Source organism: Protopterus annectens, chromosome 12.part0, assembly GCF_019279795.1.
Source record: "Protopterus annectens isolate FY-2018-M chromosome 12.part0, PAN1.0, whole genome shotgun sequence".
Classification (NCBI taxonomy): Eukaryota; Metazoa; Chordata; order Ceratodontiformes; family Protopteridae; genus Protopterus; species Protopterus annectens.
The window spans coordinates 576,134,220-576,154,913 of NC_056746.1; the positions used below are offsets into that span (position 1 = coordinate 576,134,220).

Here is a 20,694-nt window from a genome sequence, read left to right on the forward strand (position 1 = left end):
ATTCACCCCAGGGGTGGCACCCATGTCCCGCATGGACAAGGGTAGTCAGTGTTTACCATAGACTCGCTCTGCGAATTACGTCCATCTCACCAAGGACAATTGAGGCAACTTGGGATTAACATGGCTAGGCTTGTAAAGGCTCTTGGGTGCTAGCTTAGTAACCTCCTATGAACCCGTGAACTTATGAAAATGAGTCATGTAAAATGTGAACCGTTTTTGCAGTGATAAAGTCAGTTTAGTCAACCATAAGAATTGAAAGTTGAAAAATAACAATGAATTAGTAAACACATGATTATGCTGCAATCGTAATATACAACCATCTTTGTGGTGTGAGCTGTGTTGAAGCATTTGATCAAATACTGACATCTACAGGCCAAAATAGATATTGTCTACAAAGGTTTTTCATTAGTTTAAAGGAGAACCGCACGCAACTGAAAAGAAAAAAAAAAACAAAAAACAGGTTTTAAGCAATTCTTGAATTTTTCTGCATTACTAACATCTCTGTATCTCATTACTATTATTTTCTAATTGGTTACACTCCAAAATGATCTGAAGGGGGTTGCCATGGCTAATATGATTTTGTTTTACAGTCAATGCCTTCGCCTTCCTAATGTCGTGTTAGAGGGACAGAAAGAAATTCTTATGATGAGGGGACCAGTCACTCAGGTTTTCCCTCTCATCCGTTTACAACATTGCTGTGACTGTCTACTTCATACTGTTAGCATTAAGTCGCAGTTTTAATTTCTTTGCTTCCTATGATTTTCAGTGGTACCCATCTGTGTTAAAGCATTTTAAGGAATGTTTGAATGACAGGCTTAAAAACAATAAATTAACTCTACAATCAAGGTAAGTTAAAATACCAAAATGGATGTTATCATTCTCTGAGAACAGATTCTGGGCTTCTATGTGCTTGTGACTGAAAGCATGGATTGTGGTAAAAAAACAAAACAAAAAAAAGATGTCATGGACTGCTCTCGCTTTTATACCCAGCTTCAGTCTGATATCTTTGGTGTGGAGAGGAGACTAGTCCATGTACTGGATGACCAACGTTTTGGGATTCTGGCTTTTTGCTAGATGTCTATCCGTGTCAGATTCCATTTAGTGATGTGTTGTGAGTTAAGGTTTTACACAGGATTTAATGGATACATAATGCAGCTACATTAAGAAATACTGTAACTTTGTGCTGAAACTTGGACTGCTTAGTATACCCTTGAAGCAGTGAAGGGTAATGTGGAATCAATCAAATATCACAGCCCAAAGAGGGAGAAACATGAAAACAGGAAGGAGCTCACACAGACAAGTGTCTAGGATAGTCATGACCAATATCCTACATGGTGAAAGCTAGCAAGAAATACCAATCAAGGCAGACTGTGGATACTCAAGACAATGTAACTCCCAGACAAGGCAACCTCATGTCCTGTACTCATGCATAAAAGATATGTACTCACCATATCTGGTGATCTGTAAGGCCAATTTTCTACAGTGGCAGAATGTCCCCTGCTCACCACATTTCAGAACTTTGTCTTGCTCTCATGCTGAAGGATGCACAAGCCTCTGGCATGAGCATAATGCCCCATCATGACCTGGGCTAGGAGGATGTGGCCATGCAATCCAGTGCCTTAACATACTGACAATCTGCATGTAATGCTTTATGGGAAAAGAATACATATTACCAGTCTATTTCTAGTTTGCTATTACACCTCCAATGAGAATTACTCAACCAGTTCTGCTTATTTTTATACCTTCTAGGTCTTTAAGGAGTAAAAAAAAGCAAGAAATCTAAAAACGTAAAGACTAAAAATGTTATAGTTAAAAGTAACTAACAAATCGGTTAAAATAACAGATTTAAGGTTAGAAAGGAAAGTTGTTTCTGTTGCAGAAACTGCATAATGCTAAACTACTTCCACTTCCATTATTCTATTACAGTATAACCAATTAATAGACTACATTATGCTGCTTCCAAATCAAAAATTATCAATCAAGAGATGAAGTTATATGGCTGCCAAATCACAATTGCTTGACAATAAGCTATTCACGAGCCGAAACTTCAATTTTGTTTCTGCCTAAAATATATGGCTGTCTACCACCAACTTGGAGTGTCACTCAGTTTTATTATTTATCCTATCTGCTATTCATAGAAGGCAAAGTATTATTCAGCACATGCTTTACATAGGCTCTATGTATGACCTGGAGAGATTTTCTTTTTTTTTCTTCCAAGCCTGTCTATTTTTCCAATTTTCCACCAGACTTTTCAAGACTCCTGTCTGCTGTCACTGTAAATACAAAAAATAATGCTGCACAAGTGAATACATTACTGTCAACACTGCAAACAATTTAGGCTAACAATGCACAGACTTCTTTTTATAAATTTTAATTCAAATTAAAAAAGGAATGATGCAATTGCAGATATACATATAAATTTGAAAACAGACATAGGATGATGAATATAAAAGCAACATGACTAGTAGTAAATTGGCATTGTTTTTCCATCTAAATGCGGTTGTACACTGGGGGAAATGCAACAGAATACAGTTAAGGTATTCATGAAGTGCAACAGCTAGAGAGGTGCACTTCACAGAGCTCAGTCTGAAGAGATCATATCTAAGTTGGCTATATGTCGGATGGTAGGACGCCCGTGGGGACAGTTCCAAGGATGTTCAATTTCGCCCATATGTGTAACGAGCTTTTTCATCTCACTGTCATTAAGTGCAGTCCCTATCATCACCTAAGAAAGTATCCAAAAGAAAAAAAAAGTTACACATCCAGGGACCTAAAAGGAATATTATAAACAGTAAAAGGAAAGATAAATAGTTAATATCTGCAGCAGACTGTTGAAAGCATTGCTTAGTACTATAGTATAATCAAACTGAGTTATTTAAGTTTGAGTATTCATCTCTGTAAAAATCTGTTACTGCTTCAATCTAACCAAAAAGTACATTTTTAAATTAATCAGAACCAGACAGAAAAAACTTGCTTACAAAACTTCACTAATTAATCTTTTACTGCATGCTTCATTGGTAGAAGTAAATGGGTTTTATTTTTGCCCACATGATCTGTATTCAGTTTTAAACCATTTATACTGCAGACTGCTGCCCTGCAAACTACCCTCCAACATTGACAGATGACAATGAACTAAGCAAGAGTGAAAGGGTTTTTCTAAACTTGTTTTATTCACTGAATTTTGTTTTGTAGGCAGGTTCCACTGAAACAATAGTCCTTTTCGAGCTGAATCCCAGGCACAGTAAAAAAACATAAGTATGTATGCATATGTGTGCATGTGTATAAAACCTCAAAACTGCAACAAAAATCCAGCCAAGATAGAGTTTTCACTGTGTGATACTTTAAACCTCTTGCAATGGAGGCCCTTTGGGTATATACAAATGGCCTCTTAAGGACATCCAGTTTTTCAGCTACATGGGTATTGAATGTCCATGACTTTCAAGTCTTTATGGGTACATTCAGGTCAACAGAGCCAAACCCCATAGCTGCTGGCATGCAGATTTTCAGCCTTTTTCTGGTCTCATCAGTACAGCACAAGTGGACTGGCTAACTACACTTTAGAAACACAGAGCATAAAATCAAGCCTAATCTCAATAAAGATTAAGGTGCTTGAAAAATATCTAAAACAACATCCAAACCAAAGGATAAAAGGGTCATGAAGACAAACCAGTCAGTAAAAACTGCAAGAAAAAACAAGCAAACATAGAATTTTCGCTGTGTGACACCTTAAACCTCCTGTAATGGAGGTCCATGGGGCATTCAGAAGCAATGTAGCTAAAACACTATGTCATTAAGGGGTCATTTGCATATATCATTACATTTTGCATATCAAAAAGACTGCCCAACAACACCACAGCCAAGCTTCAGTCTTTCCTACCATACTGAACAATGGGGAGAAAAGTACAAAGCAACCCCTTGAGACCTTGGCAAAAACTGAGCTCTAGAATGTTCAGAACATCCAAAGTACACTAACTCTGTGGAAGCATGAGGCAACAGTTCCATACACGCACTTGCAACCTAATTGGAAAACATCTCCATAGCTGCAGTCCCTGTCTTCTAGAATCCAGCCTACTGGGCCCACGTTAAGTAATGAGGACAAATTCCAGTTAGGGGATGGTGTCACCTGCCTAATGAATAATATCTCATGACAATACTGGGGAAGGGTTCCCAGGGCTGCTAAGGACTGGACTAAAAATCCACACCCCAGCATGGCAACAATGTGAAGTAAGGGGCAAGATCAGGCTACATTTATGAACACTACAATCAAGCATGGAATCAGTGAAAAACAAATTTGTAAAAATAACAGGAAACACAATCAAAAAAGGGAGTATTACTACCTAAACCCTATTCCACCTACTGCACCAGAAGTATAAGGGGTGGGATCTGACTCTCCAACTGGCAGAAGGACTTGGTCTATGGAGTACTCCATTTCTGGAGACTCTAAACATGGCCTTTACATCACCATTCCAGAAAATTGAGGGGTAACTCCAAGTGACCACCAGCCCGTTCTCATTCACAGGAATATGAGATGTTGAAAAGTTAAAGTTTTTAACAGAGCAGGATCCAGGCAAACTCCACCACCATCTAAAAAGGGACAACCATACGTCCATCCTGCCCAGCAATGTATCACTTTATTGACCCATGCTGGTCACAAAAGAAAGGCTCCAAGACATTTACAGTTCATACCCACAAGAACCAGTACCTCAGTTTTCAGGTTCAAACGAAACTAGGGAAAGCCTAGGTACTTACCCTTCACCCCACCAAACACTAACCATCTAGAGTAACAGAAAGGAAGACCTAGCAATGATTTGTTGGGAATTCACCAATCCAGTGTCCCAAAACCAGGAACTGACAAACAGCAGAGGCCCAAAAATGCAAAGCTATGGTGCCTGTGATTTTTTAAGACCACAATAAAGCCCTCAAAGAAGTGCCATGGCACCATGAAAAATAAAGTGGCATTCATGCTTAGACAAAAACAATCACATAAACAGGACCATACTGTGCTAAGGCTGCCACCCCAAGCCTTCTAGGTGCCTTAGGAGACAGCAGGAAATTTGTATGGGAACAGCAAGCTCTAGGTCTAATTGAAGTACCCAGTCTATGGGAGCAAGGTCCCTGCGGCCAAATGTTGATGCACTAATGGACTGCAAATTAGAAGAGGAAATTCCCCTGGCTATCAATGGGCAATCTGCCACCAGTTGTACCACAAAATACTGCACAGGTGTTCTCCTCCCTCCAGAATTTGTCAACTATGACCACAGTATCCATATTTAACCGACAGGTAAAATCAACCCTTTTGGCAAGAGATGAATCTGGAATGCTTGTGGGAAAATTACATGCAGATCACCAAAGATGTTCTGTCACACTGGAGGAGGGGCTAATGGGGAAGCCTGATCCTATATCTGGGGTGATGAAGCCTTCTGTTCCTCCTGGAGGATTGAGGGAACATGAAATATAGGATTGGACCCCAAAATGCTTAAAGGTCAGTCTTTGATAAAGGAATCCTTCAAACAAGATCTGCAACCTCTGATTAAACAGCATTCCAGTTTCAAAGGGAGTGTCCAGCATAAAGTAGCCAAGCACGTAGGCTAAGTTTTAGTACCCACAGAAGAGGCAGAGGACCACTTGAAGACTCATCTGAGTAACAGGAGTAAGGATCTGTGAGACGATTTCTTTCCATATGAGATACACAGCTGAGAGGTCTCCTTCCATATAAGATACACAGCTAAGAGCTCTAAGCCCCAGCAAGGCAGAGGACCAAATCATCTAGTTAACACATGTTCTAGCTTTCTTTTTCAGCTAATAGGGGAGTTTGAGAAATTATAGACTCTGGAATATTTGGCAGCTTTCTTACACTAAAGAAAAGTGAGCCTTCGGATGCTTAGATAGTAAGCCTCTCCAGCCTATTGAAGGCTGATACCTATCATGAGGTCTCTCATAGATGCAATAGCAGGGGCCTCTAAGATTAAGGGACTCCCAAATGGAACGATTTCCTTCTTCAACACCAAGAAACTTACTCACTCAGACTTCCCCAGGGAAATCTAAAAGACAGGTAGCCCCTCAACTTCAACAGCCTCAACAACAGGATCTTGCAAGACTGATATGCCCTGGGTGTCAAGCAGGCTAGGCCCATGTGTGAAGAGCAGATGAAGCTCCAGAACTTCAATAGGCCTAGCAAGACTGACTTATACTCCCACCAAAAATGAAATGCCTGATCTCTCATTACTGGACCGCAGTGGTGGGGACTCAGTAGATGATTCCACCTCAGTAGGAAACAAAAAATAATTTTGGGCCTTGGACAGTGGAGTCCTCAGAAATGAAACTAGTCAAGAACTGGCTGACTTGATAGGTCTCCTTCTGAGAAATGGGTGTATTGGACTTTCAGCTACTCAGTCTGGAGACAGGTGGTGCAATCCTTGGATGTATACTCAAGCTGGGAGCCGAAGGTACACCTCTCCTAGGTGGCTTGACTACACTTAAAGTGAAGAAATGAAACAGAACTAAGTTCCTACTCATTAGGGGCAGTTGCTGCCTACTCAAATTTCTGGAAATTGCACAAAATGCAGACACCTGAGAAATGACTAAGCCCCAGCCCCCCCGCCAGCAAAGTCCAAAGGGAAGATAATCCAACACCAGTCCTGTGTGGCGTCTTCTTTTCCCATCCAAAGGATAATGCTGAGTTTTAAAATCACCAACACAAAATGTTTGAACTTGGTGATTTTACAGACAGTAGCAAGAATTGAGATCCAAACTGTGCAAGCAACAAAGTAAAGATCTGGGCACAATGGGGATGAGAGTTCTTCTGTAAGCAGTTTATAATGGAGTGCTTCATCCCAGGAATGTGCTTTTCTTCAGCATTGGAAAATCTGGAGAAAAGATGCCAGATGCTGACTGGTGGAGATGATAAACCCAACTACAGGACTCGTCAAGAACAGTATTCAGTATTGGAGCATTACCATTACAATGCTGCACATCTGCACTTCAACATTACTGCGTACAAACCACAAAAACATTCACTACTGTACATAAAATGAACTGCTTAAAACATTCACTACTGTACACAAACCAAACCACAGAAATCCTAACCTAGTGTATACAAAACAAAAAAAGAAATCATACACTACTGTATAAAAAGCAAACGCTATCATAAAAAAAGGAACCCACACAACGCATACTCTACTGTACATACTACTGGATAAAAAATAAACTAAATAAAACACTTATTACTGTATACAAAACAAACCACAAAGACACATACACTACTATATATAAAAGAAGCCACAAAAGAAACAGACATCAGAGGTCAGCAGCATTAAAAAAACACAAATGCCATGCAAACCTAAAGCTAAATTGCAACAAAGAATTTTGTCAGGTTATATTTCAATACCCCAAATGATTCTAGAAAGAGCACATGCCTGTTTCAGATAAGTCGTGCTTAACCAAGGGTGTGCTGGACATACACAACACAGCTTTGATGTATACAGGATTATGAGTGAGCAAGCAGGAGAGATCTAGTCGTGGAAGAGAAGAAAGATAATCAAAGGAGGAGTACATATATGTGCATGGCAGAATATGCGGCAGGTACTAAAGTCGTAAGTCAAAAAATAAATAAATAAATAAATAAAAGATATAGAATTGTACAGGATTACTAAGTATTCAAAAGTAATCCAAGCAAGGCAGGCAGTCTGTTTCCAGTCAAAAATCCTTTATTAAGCACACAGACAAGCGATCCAAGTACAACAAAAAAGGATTTTCGACTGGAAATAGACTGCCTGCCTTGCTTGGATTACTTTCGAATACTTAGTAATTCTGAACAATTATATATTTTTTATTATTTTGTTTTTTGACATAAGATGAGTTTAAGTTCGCTACTTCTACTACTTTTATCTGACCTGATTAATATACAGTGATTAACTAGAGATATATGGACTGAAAATCTTCCACACAGAGAAGTTTCTTACACTATTTTGTTTTTGGACCCACTACACTTGTTTAGTGGGTTGTTTTGAGACTTCGGGGATACCACAAAGATTACTTGTTCTTTAAGTGCTTACATATAATGCATAAGGGACATACAGTGTAGATCAGTATGTATGTATACCTTTAAGAAGCTTTCCATGGGCTTGCACAAGTGCATAAATACTGAGCACGTGTGAGCTTGATTGCCATTTTGTAGTAAGCTGTTGAGATATAAGCATGCATGTCTGTGTAGCCTGTCAATCAGTTTGTTTATATTTTGTATTGCTGCTATCCATCCTGATGTGTTTCCATATAATAAAGCATATAAACGAACTACCCTGCCTGTTCGTCTTCAACTGCAAACCACAATGAGCGACATGGTGTCAGAATGGCATCCAGAAATCCAGATTAAAGACCAGAGGCACTCAGTTAATGGTGGAGGAATATAGAGGAATGGATCATATCTACTGTACGTACAAAACAGGTCAGAACCGAATTTCAGGTATCAAAACTTGTTTAAATGATCTCTTATTCGAAGAATATAAAACAAAGCACTCAGAATGCTCAAAGCAAATTTCTAGTTAAATGAAATGTACGAAACTGCGACATATTGATAAGAATATTCAAAATAGTTACGAAAATGTTTGAAACAATGTCCGAATTGCAAAAATGCATAAAATAAGGAAAATGACTGCATTTTTTCTTTATGAGCTACTTTTTTGAATTAATTAAAGCTATTCAAGGTATCAGAAGTATACAAAGTATTCGGATGTTTGTGCAGTATTACAGTACAGTTATTTCACAAAATACAGCCATTTTAAAGGATATTTTGTAAAGTACTGTATTTCACAGAGTTTATTGTGCATTTGAATGTTATTATAAGTACTGGCTGTGTGTGCATGTTCATATATAATTACAAGGGCCATTTTTTCAGTGTGTCTGTGCATACTTTGTTAGCATGGCTAAAGGATTTCAAAAACCAGGTCCTCTTGTATTTGATAATAATATTGCAGAGAACTGGGGAGTGTTTGAGCAAGAGTATGATATTTTCATACAAGCTGTATTTTCTGACAAAGATGACTGTACAAAGGCATTTATTCTGCTTAATTTAGCTGGTTCAGAAGCCATAGAAAGACTGCGTTCATTTGGGTATGCATCTTTTGTGTTTGCAGGAGAGGGGGAAAACCATCATATAGTTGTACCAGCTGAGTCAAGGGAAGACCCTGAGTGCTTAAAAAGTACAGTTTTGTACCTAACATAAATGTAGATGTTCGAGTGTTCACACTGCTGCAGTCATCACACTTGGGTTATCTGCCGTCAGGCGGTCCTGCAGTCGGCCCGAGTTCCAAAGTCTTGGTCCGGCGTCGGTTGCTGTCGCTTCTTCCCTGACATCAGTGTGACAGGGATATAAAAGAGGCAGCTGACGCCATTTTCTTCAGTTTTTCATGCCCCAGATGTCAAGTGCCCCCAAATAGGAAGGCAATACATAATCTTAAGTAAATTACATAAGTAGAAAACAATAGCTACAGCTATATGCAAATACACCATATAGAAATACATCTTAGAGATTGTATAAACAGGGAGCTATAGATAAAACACAGGTAAAAAGAGGGGAAGGCGGCAGGGTAACCTGGATTGCAGCAGTGTGAACACTCGAACATCTACATTTATGGTAGATACAAAACTGTACTATGTTCATCGTGTTACACTGCTGCAGTCATCACACTTGGGTTGAATCCCAAAGCTAAGGCTGGGCGGTTGGTACTAAACAGGGTTTGGAGAAGCTAGTAGGCCCTGCAAAACTGCAGTGGCAAAGCCAACTCTGGGTTTTGAGTACAGAGGTAAGTGGTAGTACTTGGTGAAGGTGTGCACTGAACTCCAAGTTGCAGCTTCCAAAATATCCTTGGTTGGTACCCCTCTGAGGAAGGCTGCTGATGTTGCTGTAGCCCTGGTGGAATGAGGCCTAATGTTACCAGGTACAGGTTTCCCATGGTGTGTGTAGCAGAAATGGATACAATGTCCTATCCATTTTGAAATGGTCTGTTTTGATATAGGCTTTCCTTGAGATCCTGCAGCATAGGATACAAAGAGCTGATCAGATTTTCTGAAAACCTTTGTTTTATCCAAGTAGAAACGTAATTGCCTGTGAATGTCCAAAGAGTGTAGGAGCCTTTCCCCTTTATTCTGGGGGTTTGGATAAAAGGTGGGTAAATGAATGGTTTGGTTTAGAGCCACACTGGATACTACCTTTGGCATAAAGGAAGGGTTAGTTCGTAAAGAGACTCTGTCTTGATGAAAAATGATGAAAGGCTCCACTGCCATTAGGGCCTGTAGCTCTGAGACTCTTCGTGCTGAAGCTATTGCTAGCAGCAGGGCAGTTTTCCATGATAAAAACTGTAAATCAGCTGAAAAAGCTGGCTCGAAGGGCGGTAGTGTAAGTTTTTCCAAAACATCAAAAGGAAAGGCCTTTGTGCAACATCTCAGTTAAATACTGCAGAATCTGAGGAATATTTGGGACAAGAGGATTTTGGTCTTTAGCCTGGTTCCAGGCGAAGAATCTTTTCCATTTGTCTGAGTAGGTTTTCCTGGTGCTGGGTCTCCTGGCCTCCAGAATGACATCCATAACAGCTGTAGAGAGAAGTGTTGACTGGTTGTTTAGATAATCTGCCATGCAGCCAGATTTAAAGTTTTGAGCTGGCTGTGTAGAACCTGACTGTTTTGCTGAGTCAGCAGGTGAGGAATTTGAGGTAAAATCCATGGCGGGCCTTGAGCCATGTTCCTTAATATTGGATACCAGTTGTTGGCGTGGCCAGTCTGGGGCAATGAGTATCATTTGTGGCCTCTCTAATTTGGCTTTTAGCAGCACCTTTGCCAGAAGAGGCAGAGGAAAGGCATACACTGCTAGTGTTTTCCAACTGAATGAGAGGGCATCCACTTTTCAAGCTAGAGTGTGGTATGTCCTTCTGCAAAAATTTCACAGTTGGTAGTTTTGGGGGGAGGCAAACAGATCTATGTCTGGGCTCCCCCATTTTTGAGTTATCATTGAGAATACTTGTGGGTCTAGTTTCCACTCGTGACGATCCATGATATTTCTGCTTAGTTTGTCTGCCAATGTATTTTTCTTTCCTGGCAGGAATTGTGCTTGTAGTTGAATTTGGTAGGTCAGTGCTGTATTCCACAAGGTCATTGCTTGCCTGCATAGGGGGTAGGAATGTGTGCCCCCTTGTTTGTTTATGTACCACATCACTGTGGTGTTGTCCGTCTTTATTAGAAGTTGTCCTGCATGTAGGAGGTCCTTGAAAGCTGTTGGGGCATTTTGTACAGCTAGCATCTCTTTTTGATTGATGTGGAGATGCATTTGATCTGCAGACCATTTGCCCTGAATACACTGTCCTGCCATGTGTGCTCCCCAGGCGTAATCCGAAGCATCTGTTGTCATTGTTTGCCTGGCTGTGGGCAAGGTGAAAGGCTGACCCTTGTTGAGGTGACATGCCTGAGCCCACCATAGAAACTCCTGTAAAAGGCAGGGAATTAGTGGTATTAATGTTTCCAAGCTGTGGCTGTGTTGAGTCCATACGCTTTTCAGGTACCATTGTAATTTCCTCATATGCAGTTTGGCATATGGTATTAGTAGTATGCAAGTTGCCATGAATCCCAAGGCCTGCAGAATTTTTCTTGCAGGGAGTTGGGTCTTTATTGCCATCATTTTGGAGTATTGAGTCAGTTATCCTTGCTTGTCTGGCGTGAGATAAGCCATCTGGGCCGTTGCATTTAAGCTGGCACCCAGGAATATTATGTCTTGTGAGGGCACTAGTTTTGACTTTTCGTTTACTGTGTACCCTAGGCAACTTAGTAGGTTTTTTTTTTTACAAACACCAGATGTATTAAAAGAATGTCCTTGCTGTCTCCTTGAATAAGGCAGTCATCCAGGTATGGATATATTTGGATTCCTCTTTGTCTGCAGTATGCAATTACTGGTGCCAGGCATTTTGTGAAGACCCTGGACGCAATAGATAAGCCAAAGGGCAGTGCAGAGAATTGGTAATGAGTTGTACCTGCTATAAATCAGAGGTATCTTCTGCAATTTTGTCTGATAGACATGCAGGTATGCCTCCTTGAGGTCCAACGTTACTAGCCAAGCCTTCTTGCCCAGCATGGGAAGAAGTTGCTGTAGTGTGAGCATCTTGAATTTGGGTACTTCCAGGTATGTGTTTAGAATTGAAAGGTCCAGAATGGGTCTCCAGGCTTTGTCCTTTCGGGGAACCAGAAAGAGTCTCAAGTAAAATCCTTGTCCTTGCTCCTGTGTAGGAACCTGTTGAATGGCTCTCATGTCCATGAGTGCTGTAATTTGTCTTTGAGCCTCTGCCCGTTGATTTGATGGCAGGTTTGGCATTTGTTTTATCCTTGGTAAAGTGTGAAAGTGGAACCTGTATCCTTGAGTTACAATATGTAGGACCCATTTGTCTTTTGTGATGATGTGCCAATTGTCTGCAAAAAGTGCAAGTTTTCCTCCCAAGGGAGCTGCCAAGAGGGATTTGCTTGACTGTCTGAGGGCTAAGTCATTGTGATTGTCTTCTGATAGTTTGAGACCTGTGTTCTCCTCCTTTCTGGGTTGTGGCACCCCATTGTCGTGGCTTGTAAGAGCCTTGTGGCTGACCTCTGCCCCTTGGGCGTCTGTATTTGCCCCTCTGAGGTCTGTCAGAAGTTGGAAAGGACCAGTTTTTGGTTGGCCAATTTCTGCTGAAACGAGGGGGTTGGACCTGTAAAAAATCCTTGACCGTCTGCATAGATTTTGCCTTATCCTCCATTTTCTTTAAAACCTCTTCTGCTTTCACACCAAATCAAACATCCTGCTGTAAGGGTGCATCCAATAACTTTGCTTTAACATGATCAGGTAAAGTTTGTTCTTTTAACCAAGCATGCCTATGAATGACCGATCCTGTTACAGCTGCTCTGCAAGAAGCTTCCAATGAATCAAATCCACATTGCAAAGTATGTTTTCCCACTTGTTCTGCTGCATGCAGCAAATCTTGCATTTCCTTGTAATCAGGCTGCTCTGTATGTGTGCTCATTTTTTGTTTTAATTGAGACATCAAGTATTGTTGATATTTCAGCATGTGAAACAGGCAATTTAAGGCCCTCATAGCTAGAGTAGCTGAGGTATATACTTTCTTTCCCCATCTATCTAGTGCTCTAGAATCCCTTTCAGATGGTACAGGATTTTTAGCAATAGAGGCCTTAACCCCTTTGGGGCCCTGGGGAATGGTTTCTGGGTCAGCAACAGGGATTTTATACAGGAATTTATGCGAGTCAGGGACTCTGTAGTATCTGTCTGGTTTGGCTGGTGCAGGAGGTAATGAATCTGGGTTAAGGCTAGATTCTGAATAAACATCATCCACAATGTCTAACACAGGTGAAATAGCAAGGGGTCTGTGCTGGGGTATTAAAAGGAACTCTTGGAGCCTTTTCTTAGAAACAGAGTAATCCTGGCCTTCCCAGTAGAAATGCTCCCTCATGGTATGCAAAGTTTCCCCAAAAGAGTAGTCTTCGGGGGAGATGCTGAAGGAATAGACTCTTCAGCATCAGAGTCTTCATAAGGGGGAAAAGAGTACTCCTGCTCCTCAGAAGAATCTGAGGTAATGGAAACCTGGTCAGAGGATGCGTAGTCCTCCGGTCTAGGCCTTTTGTTAGGTGGGGGATGGGAACCCCTGATTAGGGTAATTAAGTCTTCGGCCATCTTAAGCATCTGTTTCTTAGGCATGGGGCCTTGCACTGAGACTGCTGTACAGGCTTCCTTACTTTTAATGGAGTTTTCAGTTTTGCAAAGGAGTTAATAGTAAGTGTAGTCGGTCTGAAGACACCTTCAGCAACTGACGGACTTTCAACTGCACCGGAATCCCCAACAGTCATGGAGTCGGAAGGGCCTAAAGATAAGGGCTCTGGAGGGCCTGCAATCTCCGCTTGGGAGTCGGATGCAGGCTGGGGTTCTAAATCAGCGGTCGTCGGGGGCTGCGTAGGCACCTCACTGAAAACCGGAGAACCGGCGACTGGCCCAGCAGAGGCCTCGGTGTCTGGTTTGGGTCTCGGCTGCTTGTCCTTATCTTTGCGCTTTTTATGCATCCCGGTCGTCGGTTGCTCCGACGGCATGGTATAATTAAATTTTCTACCAAAATAATGTCAGGCGAAATCAAATCGACGTTTAATAGTTTGTTTGTTAAACCTAGCACAAAACAGACAACCTGTGACGTCGTGGTCTGGGCCTAGGCAAGGGATACAATATGAATGAAAATCCTTATGAGGTATTTGCTTCCCACAAGAAATGCAATTATTAACTTTTTCTGACATCGGACTGAGGCAAGAAAAGGTTCCCCCAACGGGGTACTTAGCTTTATTGAAGACTTCGGTCTGAAATTCGATTTGAAAAATCTCAGTAGTCGGCCGACCTGCACTTGCGAACTGCTTCTGCTTCGGGCACTGCGCGGCAAGAAAGACTGAAGAAATTGGCGTCGGCCGCCTCTTTTATACCCCTGTCGCACTGACGTCAGGGAAGAAGCGACAGCAACTGACGCTGGACCAAGACTTTGGAACTCGGGCCGACTGCGGGACCGCCTGACGGCAGATAACCCAAGTGCGATGACTGCAGCAGTGTAACACAATGAACATCATAAATTCAGAGAAATGTGTAACCCCCCCCAAACAAATACTACAATGGAGATTTACATCTTTTATACCCCTGGCGCACTGACGTCAGGGAAGAGGCGACAGCAACCGACGCCGGACCTAGACTTTGGAATTCAGGCCGACTGAGGGCAGCCTGCCAGCAGGATAACCCAAGTGTAATGACTGCAACAGTGAAACACAAAGAACATAAACAGATCAGTGAAAGCCCATCTGTTGAAGAAGTGTGCTTATCCCAGAAGTCCTATTATGACAAGTTTAGCAAACCGTTCAATCCATTATGAGAAGGGGAGATAGTTAGGAAGCGTATGTCCACAGGTTTTGATCGGATTGGTGTCATGAAAAGTGTATGTCCAGACCCGAGATCGTACATTGTGGAATCACAAGGAGTAGAGTTTAGGAGGAATTGGAAACATGTGGTCCCGGTGTCCGAGCCTGTACTGCAGTATAATACCTGTGAGAAAGACTCTAAATCTCAGAGTGAGTTATCTAGTTCCAGAGGACATTCCAGTAAATATCCCTGTTCCTGAGAAGAATCCCGAAATTCCATAATTGGTTTGTTAACCAATGAGTGTCCTGGTTGCTAAATCCAGTTCTAATTGCTATATCACCAGATCAGGTCGCATTTCCAAACCATGTTCCAGACATATGGCAACTTGGACATAAGCGTTAGGTTTATTTCTTAGTGTCTTTATAATCGCATGTCTTTTTCAGATGTTATTTTATTGTGGGCAATTCATTAAAGAGGGAGGATGTAGCTCAGTATGTATGTATGCCTTGAAGAAGCTTTCCAAGTGTATAAATACTGAGCACATCTGAGCTTGACTGCCATTTTGTAATAAGCTGCTGAGATGTAAGCATGCATGTCTGTGTAGTCTGTCAGTTAATCAGTCCGTTTATATTTTGTACTGCTGCTATCCATCCTGATGTGTTTCTGTGTAATAAAGGATATAAACAAACTATCCCACCTGTTTGTCTTCAATTGTAAACCAAGGCGAGCTACATACAGTACATTATGGATTATGAATGATGCAGGCTTCTTGTTTGTATCAACTATATTCCACACCATGATGTTGCACAGATCAATTGCTGAAGCATGGCACTCTGGCAAGTACCACTTGAGCTGAGTGAAGCAAAACAAGACAATGAGGAACAGGAAAAAAAAAATAAGGGATACACTCAAAATGTATCAGTGGATCTAACAGGAGAGCCTCCTTGGTGGGCCTGTGCATGACATTATTTACTTTTCATTCCAAATCAGAATATTTTTCTCAGAAGTTCTGTACCAGTGAGAGTTGTTACCCCTGAGCCCATCAATTTATCCTCAACAGTTGAGAAAGCTCACCAGCATCCAAGCTAATAGTCATTAATGATGATCTCCCCAACCTCATTTCCAGTAGCTGACCTGTCCATCCACATCTTGAACAGCACCACTTTTATTTCTTCTGCCAACTCTTAATCAACACTATACTACCTATCCCTGGGACCCACAATGTCATTCACATTTGGTTGCCTTCACTTCTCCACCTTAGTGCTTAAACCCTCATTTTATTATAATCATTACCACTCTTACTATTCCCCAACTATACTATGCATTACCCCCTTACAATTACTCAACTATACTACATTGACACTGCAAGGTGCTCTGGCAATAAAGATTCTTCTTCATCTCTCCCCTTCTGCACTACAACAGCTCTAAAACCTATTAAATTCTCCTTCTCTCAAGGTCTAAAGTTAACATGCTTGGTACCAAACTAAATCTTAGGATCAGTCATTGAAAAAAAAGGACTTTGTTTACCATACTGACACCCTCTCCATTTCTGGGTCACATACACAACTTGCAATCTAAAGTACACCATCAGTTCCCCCTCCAACATGATGTATGCCAAAGCTAGGAATTCAGAGAGCAAATTACTAAAATCTATGTCAGGAACACTAGGTTGAAGACTTCCCTTTGCAACTATGAAGGTCATATCTCTAATTACACTCTACTGATCCAAATAAATCTCCACAGTTCCAATTTTAAATAATAAATCCAATATGCAATTCAAATGACATAAAACACTCAATATTTATTAAAACAAAAAACAACTGGTAAGTGCTTTCATTCACAAAGAACTTCTTCAGACCTGGTTGTCACACATACAAAATTCACATTTATAGTTTGCTCAAGTCACATGACCCAAAACATTAGCAGTGCTTTAACCCTTTCTTACATAGCACTGCTTTAACGTTTTCCATATCATTCATACCTGGATCTGCACCTGTGTTTAGCCTCACTTGCCAAGCATATTCATTCCAGTTTAAATCCACTTCTGCATCCCATCTCTTGTCTGCATTTAAAACTTAGTCAATAACAGTAAACTAAAATGCACTTTAACTCTGTTATGACAGTTAACAACATGTCTTACTATGGCATTAGTTAAATCCAGTTTTTCTACTGCCCTCAGGTGCTCAAATTCTGCAATGGAAGCTACATACAGTTCTTCCTATGTATAATCTATCGCAAGAATGACAAAATACTAGGTACACAATGAATTTAGACTTGCAATTGTAATTCCTCATGATATTAATAGTAAAGTCCCGAGACTTTACTACTATTTTGTTCCCCAGTACCAAAAACTTACAATAATTGCAGTCTTCACATCTTGACATCCCATTATAAGTAATTGGCTTCTAAAAACATCCTTAAGACTTTTCCCTCTTTTTGTGACAAAAATAGGACTCTCATATAAAAAAACTCCTAACTCTTGGAAATTCTTCATAAATTTCCAATTATTTGTGATGATCTGCTTAATACTGTACATATCTACTGAATTTTCCAATGTACAACTCAGATTATAATCTACTCCTTCACTATTCCTTTCAACATCCTTTATTGTCCCTTTCTTCCTCATGGCTTTAATTGTATCTATTGCTTCACTTATTAACCCCATTGATGGACTATAGTTTTTATAAAAATAGCATCTATGAGTTACTGTCTGATGCTGATTTTTATGCAGAAGTGAATTGGATTGATATAGATAAAAATTTTAATTTTATAAACTCACTGATTGAAGAATGGTTAGTTGAAGGAGGAATCAGCAATGAGTTTCCTGGTTACTTTTGTGTGAGTACATCTAAGGTGGGAAGGCTTTTTGGCCTTCCCAAAATACATAAGAACTTGGATTCACCAAATTTTAGGCCTATAGTGGCCAATGGTGGTAGTAAAATTGAGTCCATGGCCATCTATGTAGAGAGATGCTTGCAAAAAGCAGTGATTTCAGCTGAATCATATATTAAGGATTTGTTTGATTTTAAAGAAAATGTGAAGAATGTTTCCCTGAGAGATAATATGTGGTTAGTAACTGCTGATGTATGTTCACTGTACACTGTAATTCCCAATGAAGAAGGAATTGAGAGGGTTACAGGAGTGCTGAGGGGTTGTCCTGATTTTAATGGTGAGGAGATTAGTCTGTTGGCTGAACTTTTAGATGTAATATTGTCTTACAATTTTTTTTAGCTTCGACAATAGCTTTTTTAAACAAAATAAAGGTGTGGCTATGGGGGCAGCTATGGCCCCGAGCTGTGCCAATTTGTTTATGACTAGTTGGGAAAAAGAATTTATGTTTAATTCTACATTTGCTAGTAATATTTATTTTTACAAGCACTTTATTGATGACTTTTTTTTATGGAAAGGTTCTGAGTCGGAATTGTTGAAATTCTGTGAATATTTAAATTCTGTTAAAAGCTATTTAAAGTTTTCATTTAATAGAAGTAGAATTAGTGTGAATTATCTGGATCTGACTGTGTACAAGAAAGGGGGAAAATCTTGGTTAAAAATTTTAAAAAAGATGTGCAGAGTAACAGCTACTTGGAATATAGCAGTTTGCACAGTGTGAACTTGAAAAGTAATATTGTGTTCAGTCAGCTTGATAGAATAAATAGACTCACTGACGAAGAGTAGTTTTTGGAAGAATGTGAGATGTTAAGAAAAAAATGTTTAGTCAGGGGTTACCCTATTGGGGTAATACGTGAAGCAATAGATAAAATTAAAGCAGTGAGGAAGAAACGGACAATAAAGGATGTTGAAAGGAATAGTGAAAGAGTAGATTATAATCCGAATTGTACATTGGAAAATTCAGTAGATTTGTACAGTATTAAGCAGATCATCACAAATAATTGGACATTTTTGAAGAATTTCCAAGAGTTAGGTGCTTTTTTATATGAGAGTCCTATTTTTGTCACAAAAAGAGGGAAAAGTCTTAAGGATTTTTTAGAAACCAAAAAATGTAATACTCCTATTACTTATAATGGGATGTGAAGACTGCAATTATTGTAAGTTTTTGGTACTGGGGAGTAAAATAGTAGGAAAGGCTCAGGACTTATTATTAATATCAAGGGGAATTATAACTGCAAGTCTAAATTCATTGTGTACCTAGTATTATGTAATTCTTGCGATGGATTCTACATAGGAAGAACTATACTTAGCTTCCATCGCAGAATTTATGAGCACCTGAGGGCAGTAGAAAAACTGGATGTAATTAATGCCCTAGCAAGACATGTTGTTAACTGTCATAACAGAGTTAAAGTGGGTTTTAGTTTTACTGTTATTGACCAAGTGTTAAATGCAGATAAGAGATGGGATGCAGACGTGGATTTAAACTGGAAAGAATATGCTTGGCAAGTGAGGCTAAACACAGGTGCAGATCCAGGTATGAATGATATGGAAAACTTTAAAGCAGTGTTATGTAAGAAAGGTTTAAAACACTGCTAATGTTTTGGGTCATGTGACTTGAGCAAACTATAAATGTGAATTTTGTATGTGTGACAACCAGGTCTGAAGAAGTTCTTTGTGAATGAAAGCGCTTACCGGTTGTTTTTTGTTTTAATAAATATTGAGTGTTTTATTGTTATTCGAATTGTGTATTGGATTTATTACATTTACACTCTACTGGTGGCAGAGGGACTCTGCAAGTGTCTAATAGAGTCCAATTTCTTCTCCACAGCACCTAAACACATTGTAGAAAATGTGCAGTTGCAGAGGAGGAAGCTTGAGAGCCTCAGGGAGCACTGGGGTGAATACACATGTTACAAGTAGTGTAGCTTTATCTTTTGGCAAATCTGTCAGTTGCCATGACAGTAGTCAGGCTAGTTATGGGTTTCCCCAGTGCTACCACATCATCTAATGTCCCGAATAGTACTTTATTTTTGGATACATATGATTTACCAGCAGTGTCCAAGATTGCAGAAAAATTGTTACCATTCAATCTACTTATGCTGTAGAATGTCCATTGTTTAGGACTGATCCTACAACATTACTGCATTTAAGATACTAAGGTAATAGTTCACAGCAAGTGTTACAAGTATGTTGCCTTACCACTTTGGTCCATTTGCGATTTTAACTGTTACTTTGGAAAAACACAACTACCCATAGAGGGAGTGTGTAAACCTTGAAATATACAGTATTAGCACTTAGGTTGTATGTTCAGTACTACATGGGAACAATATACGGCCAAATTACATACAACTAAATGGTTGTATACTTCCATGGATTTATACATGTACTGTAGCTTAAGATAAGGCACTGCTGTTCTACTATTATGCTGGCAGTTGGTTCAGTTCACTCATTGGTAGACTGTTCATTTGGTAAATGTGTGACACACAACACACAACATTAGTGTGTGCTTCACTGCAGACTTTCACTAGACTGCTGATGTAGCAAGTAAATGCATTGTCTTTTAAATTTGAGTTTCAAGTCCCTATGGATTACATATTGGCACAACTGTCACAGTGGGGTGGGTGTTTCATGACCATTGCATTATAGTAGATGCAAAACAGTTAGACTCAGATTATATTTTACCTTCATTTTTTTCACTGCACTTGTAGTTTTTTATCCATTGCCTTCTTTCTCACTATCCTTTCTATTATATATCTTCATTTATTTATTTTCGTTTCTCTCCATTTATTTTACATTAATATGCAGCAACATTCAGACCAATCCTGCTACCATCACGGCCTGTGTTCCCACTCAGTGGCTACTCTACCACCAACACTGCAGTCACTGGTGCCCCAACC

General features: G+C 40.0%; 1 protein-coding gene across 1 annotated transcript in view; it reads right to left on the reverse strand.

Moving 5' to 3' along the window:
• Positions 1-2,355: 2,355 nt before the first annotated feature.
• The window catches only part of PMS2 (PMS1 homolog 2, mismatch repair system component), a 531,246-nt gene continuing 512,907 nt past the window's right edge, over positions 2,356-20,694 (reverse strand). The window contains exon 15 of the mRNA XM_044089714.1: positions 2,356-2,725. Within this exon, the coding sequence (XP_043945649.1) occupies positions 2,582-2,725 (144 nt within the window). The 3' untranslated portion in view covers positions 2,356-2,581. The remainder of the gene's footprint in view (positions 2,726-20,694) is intronic.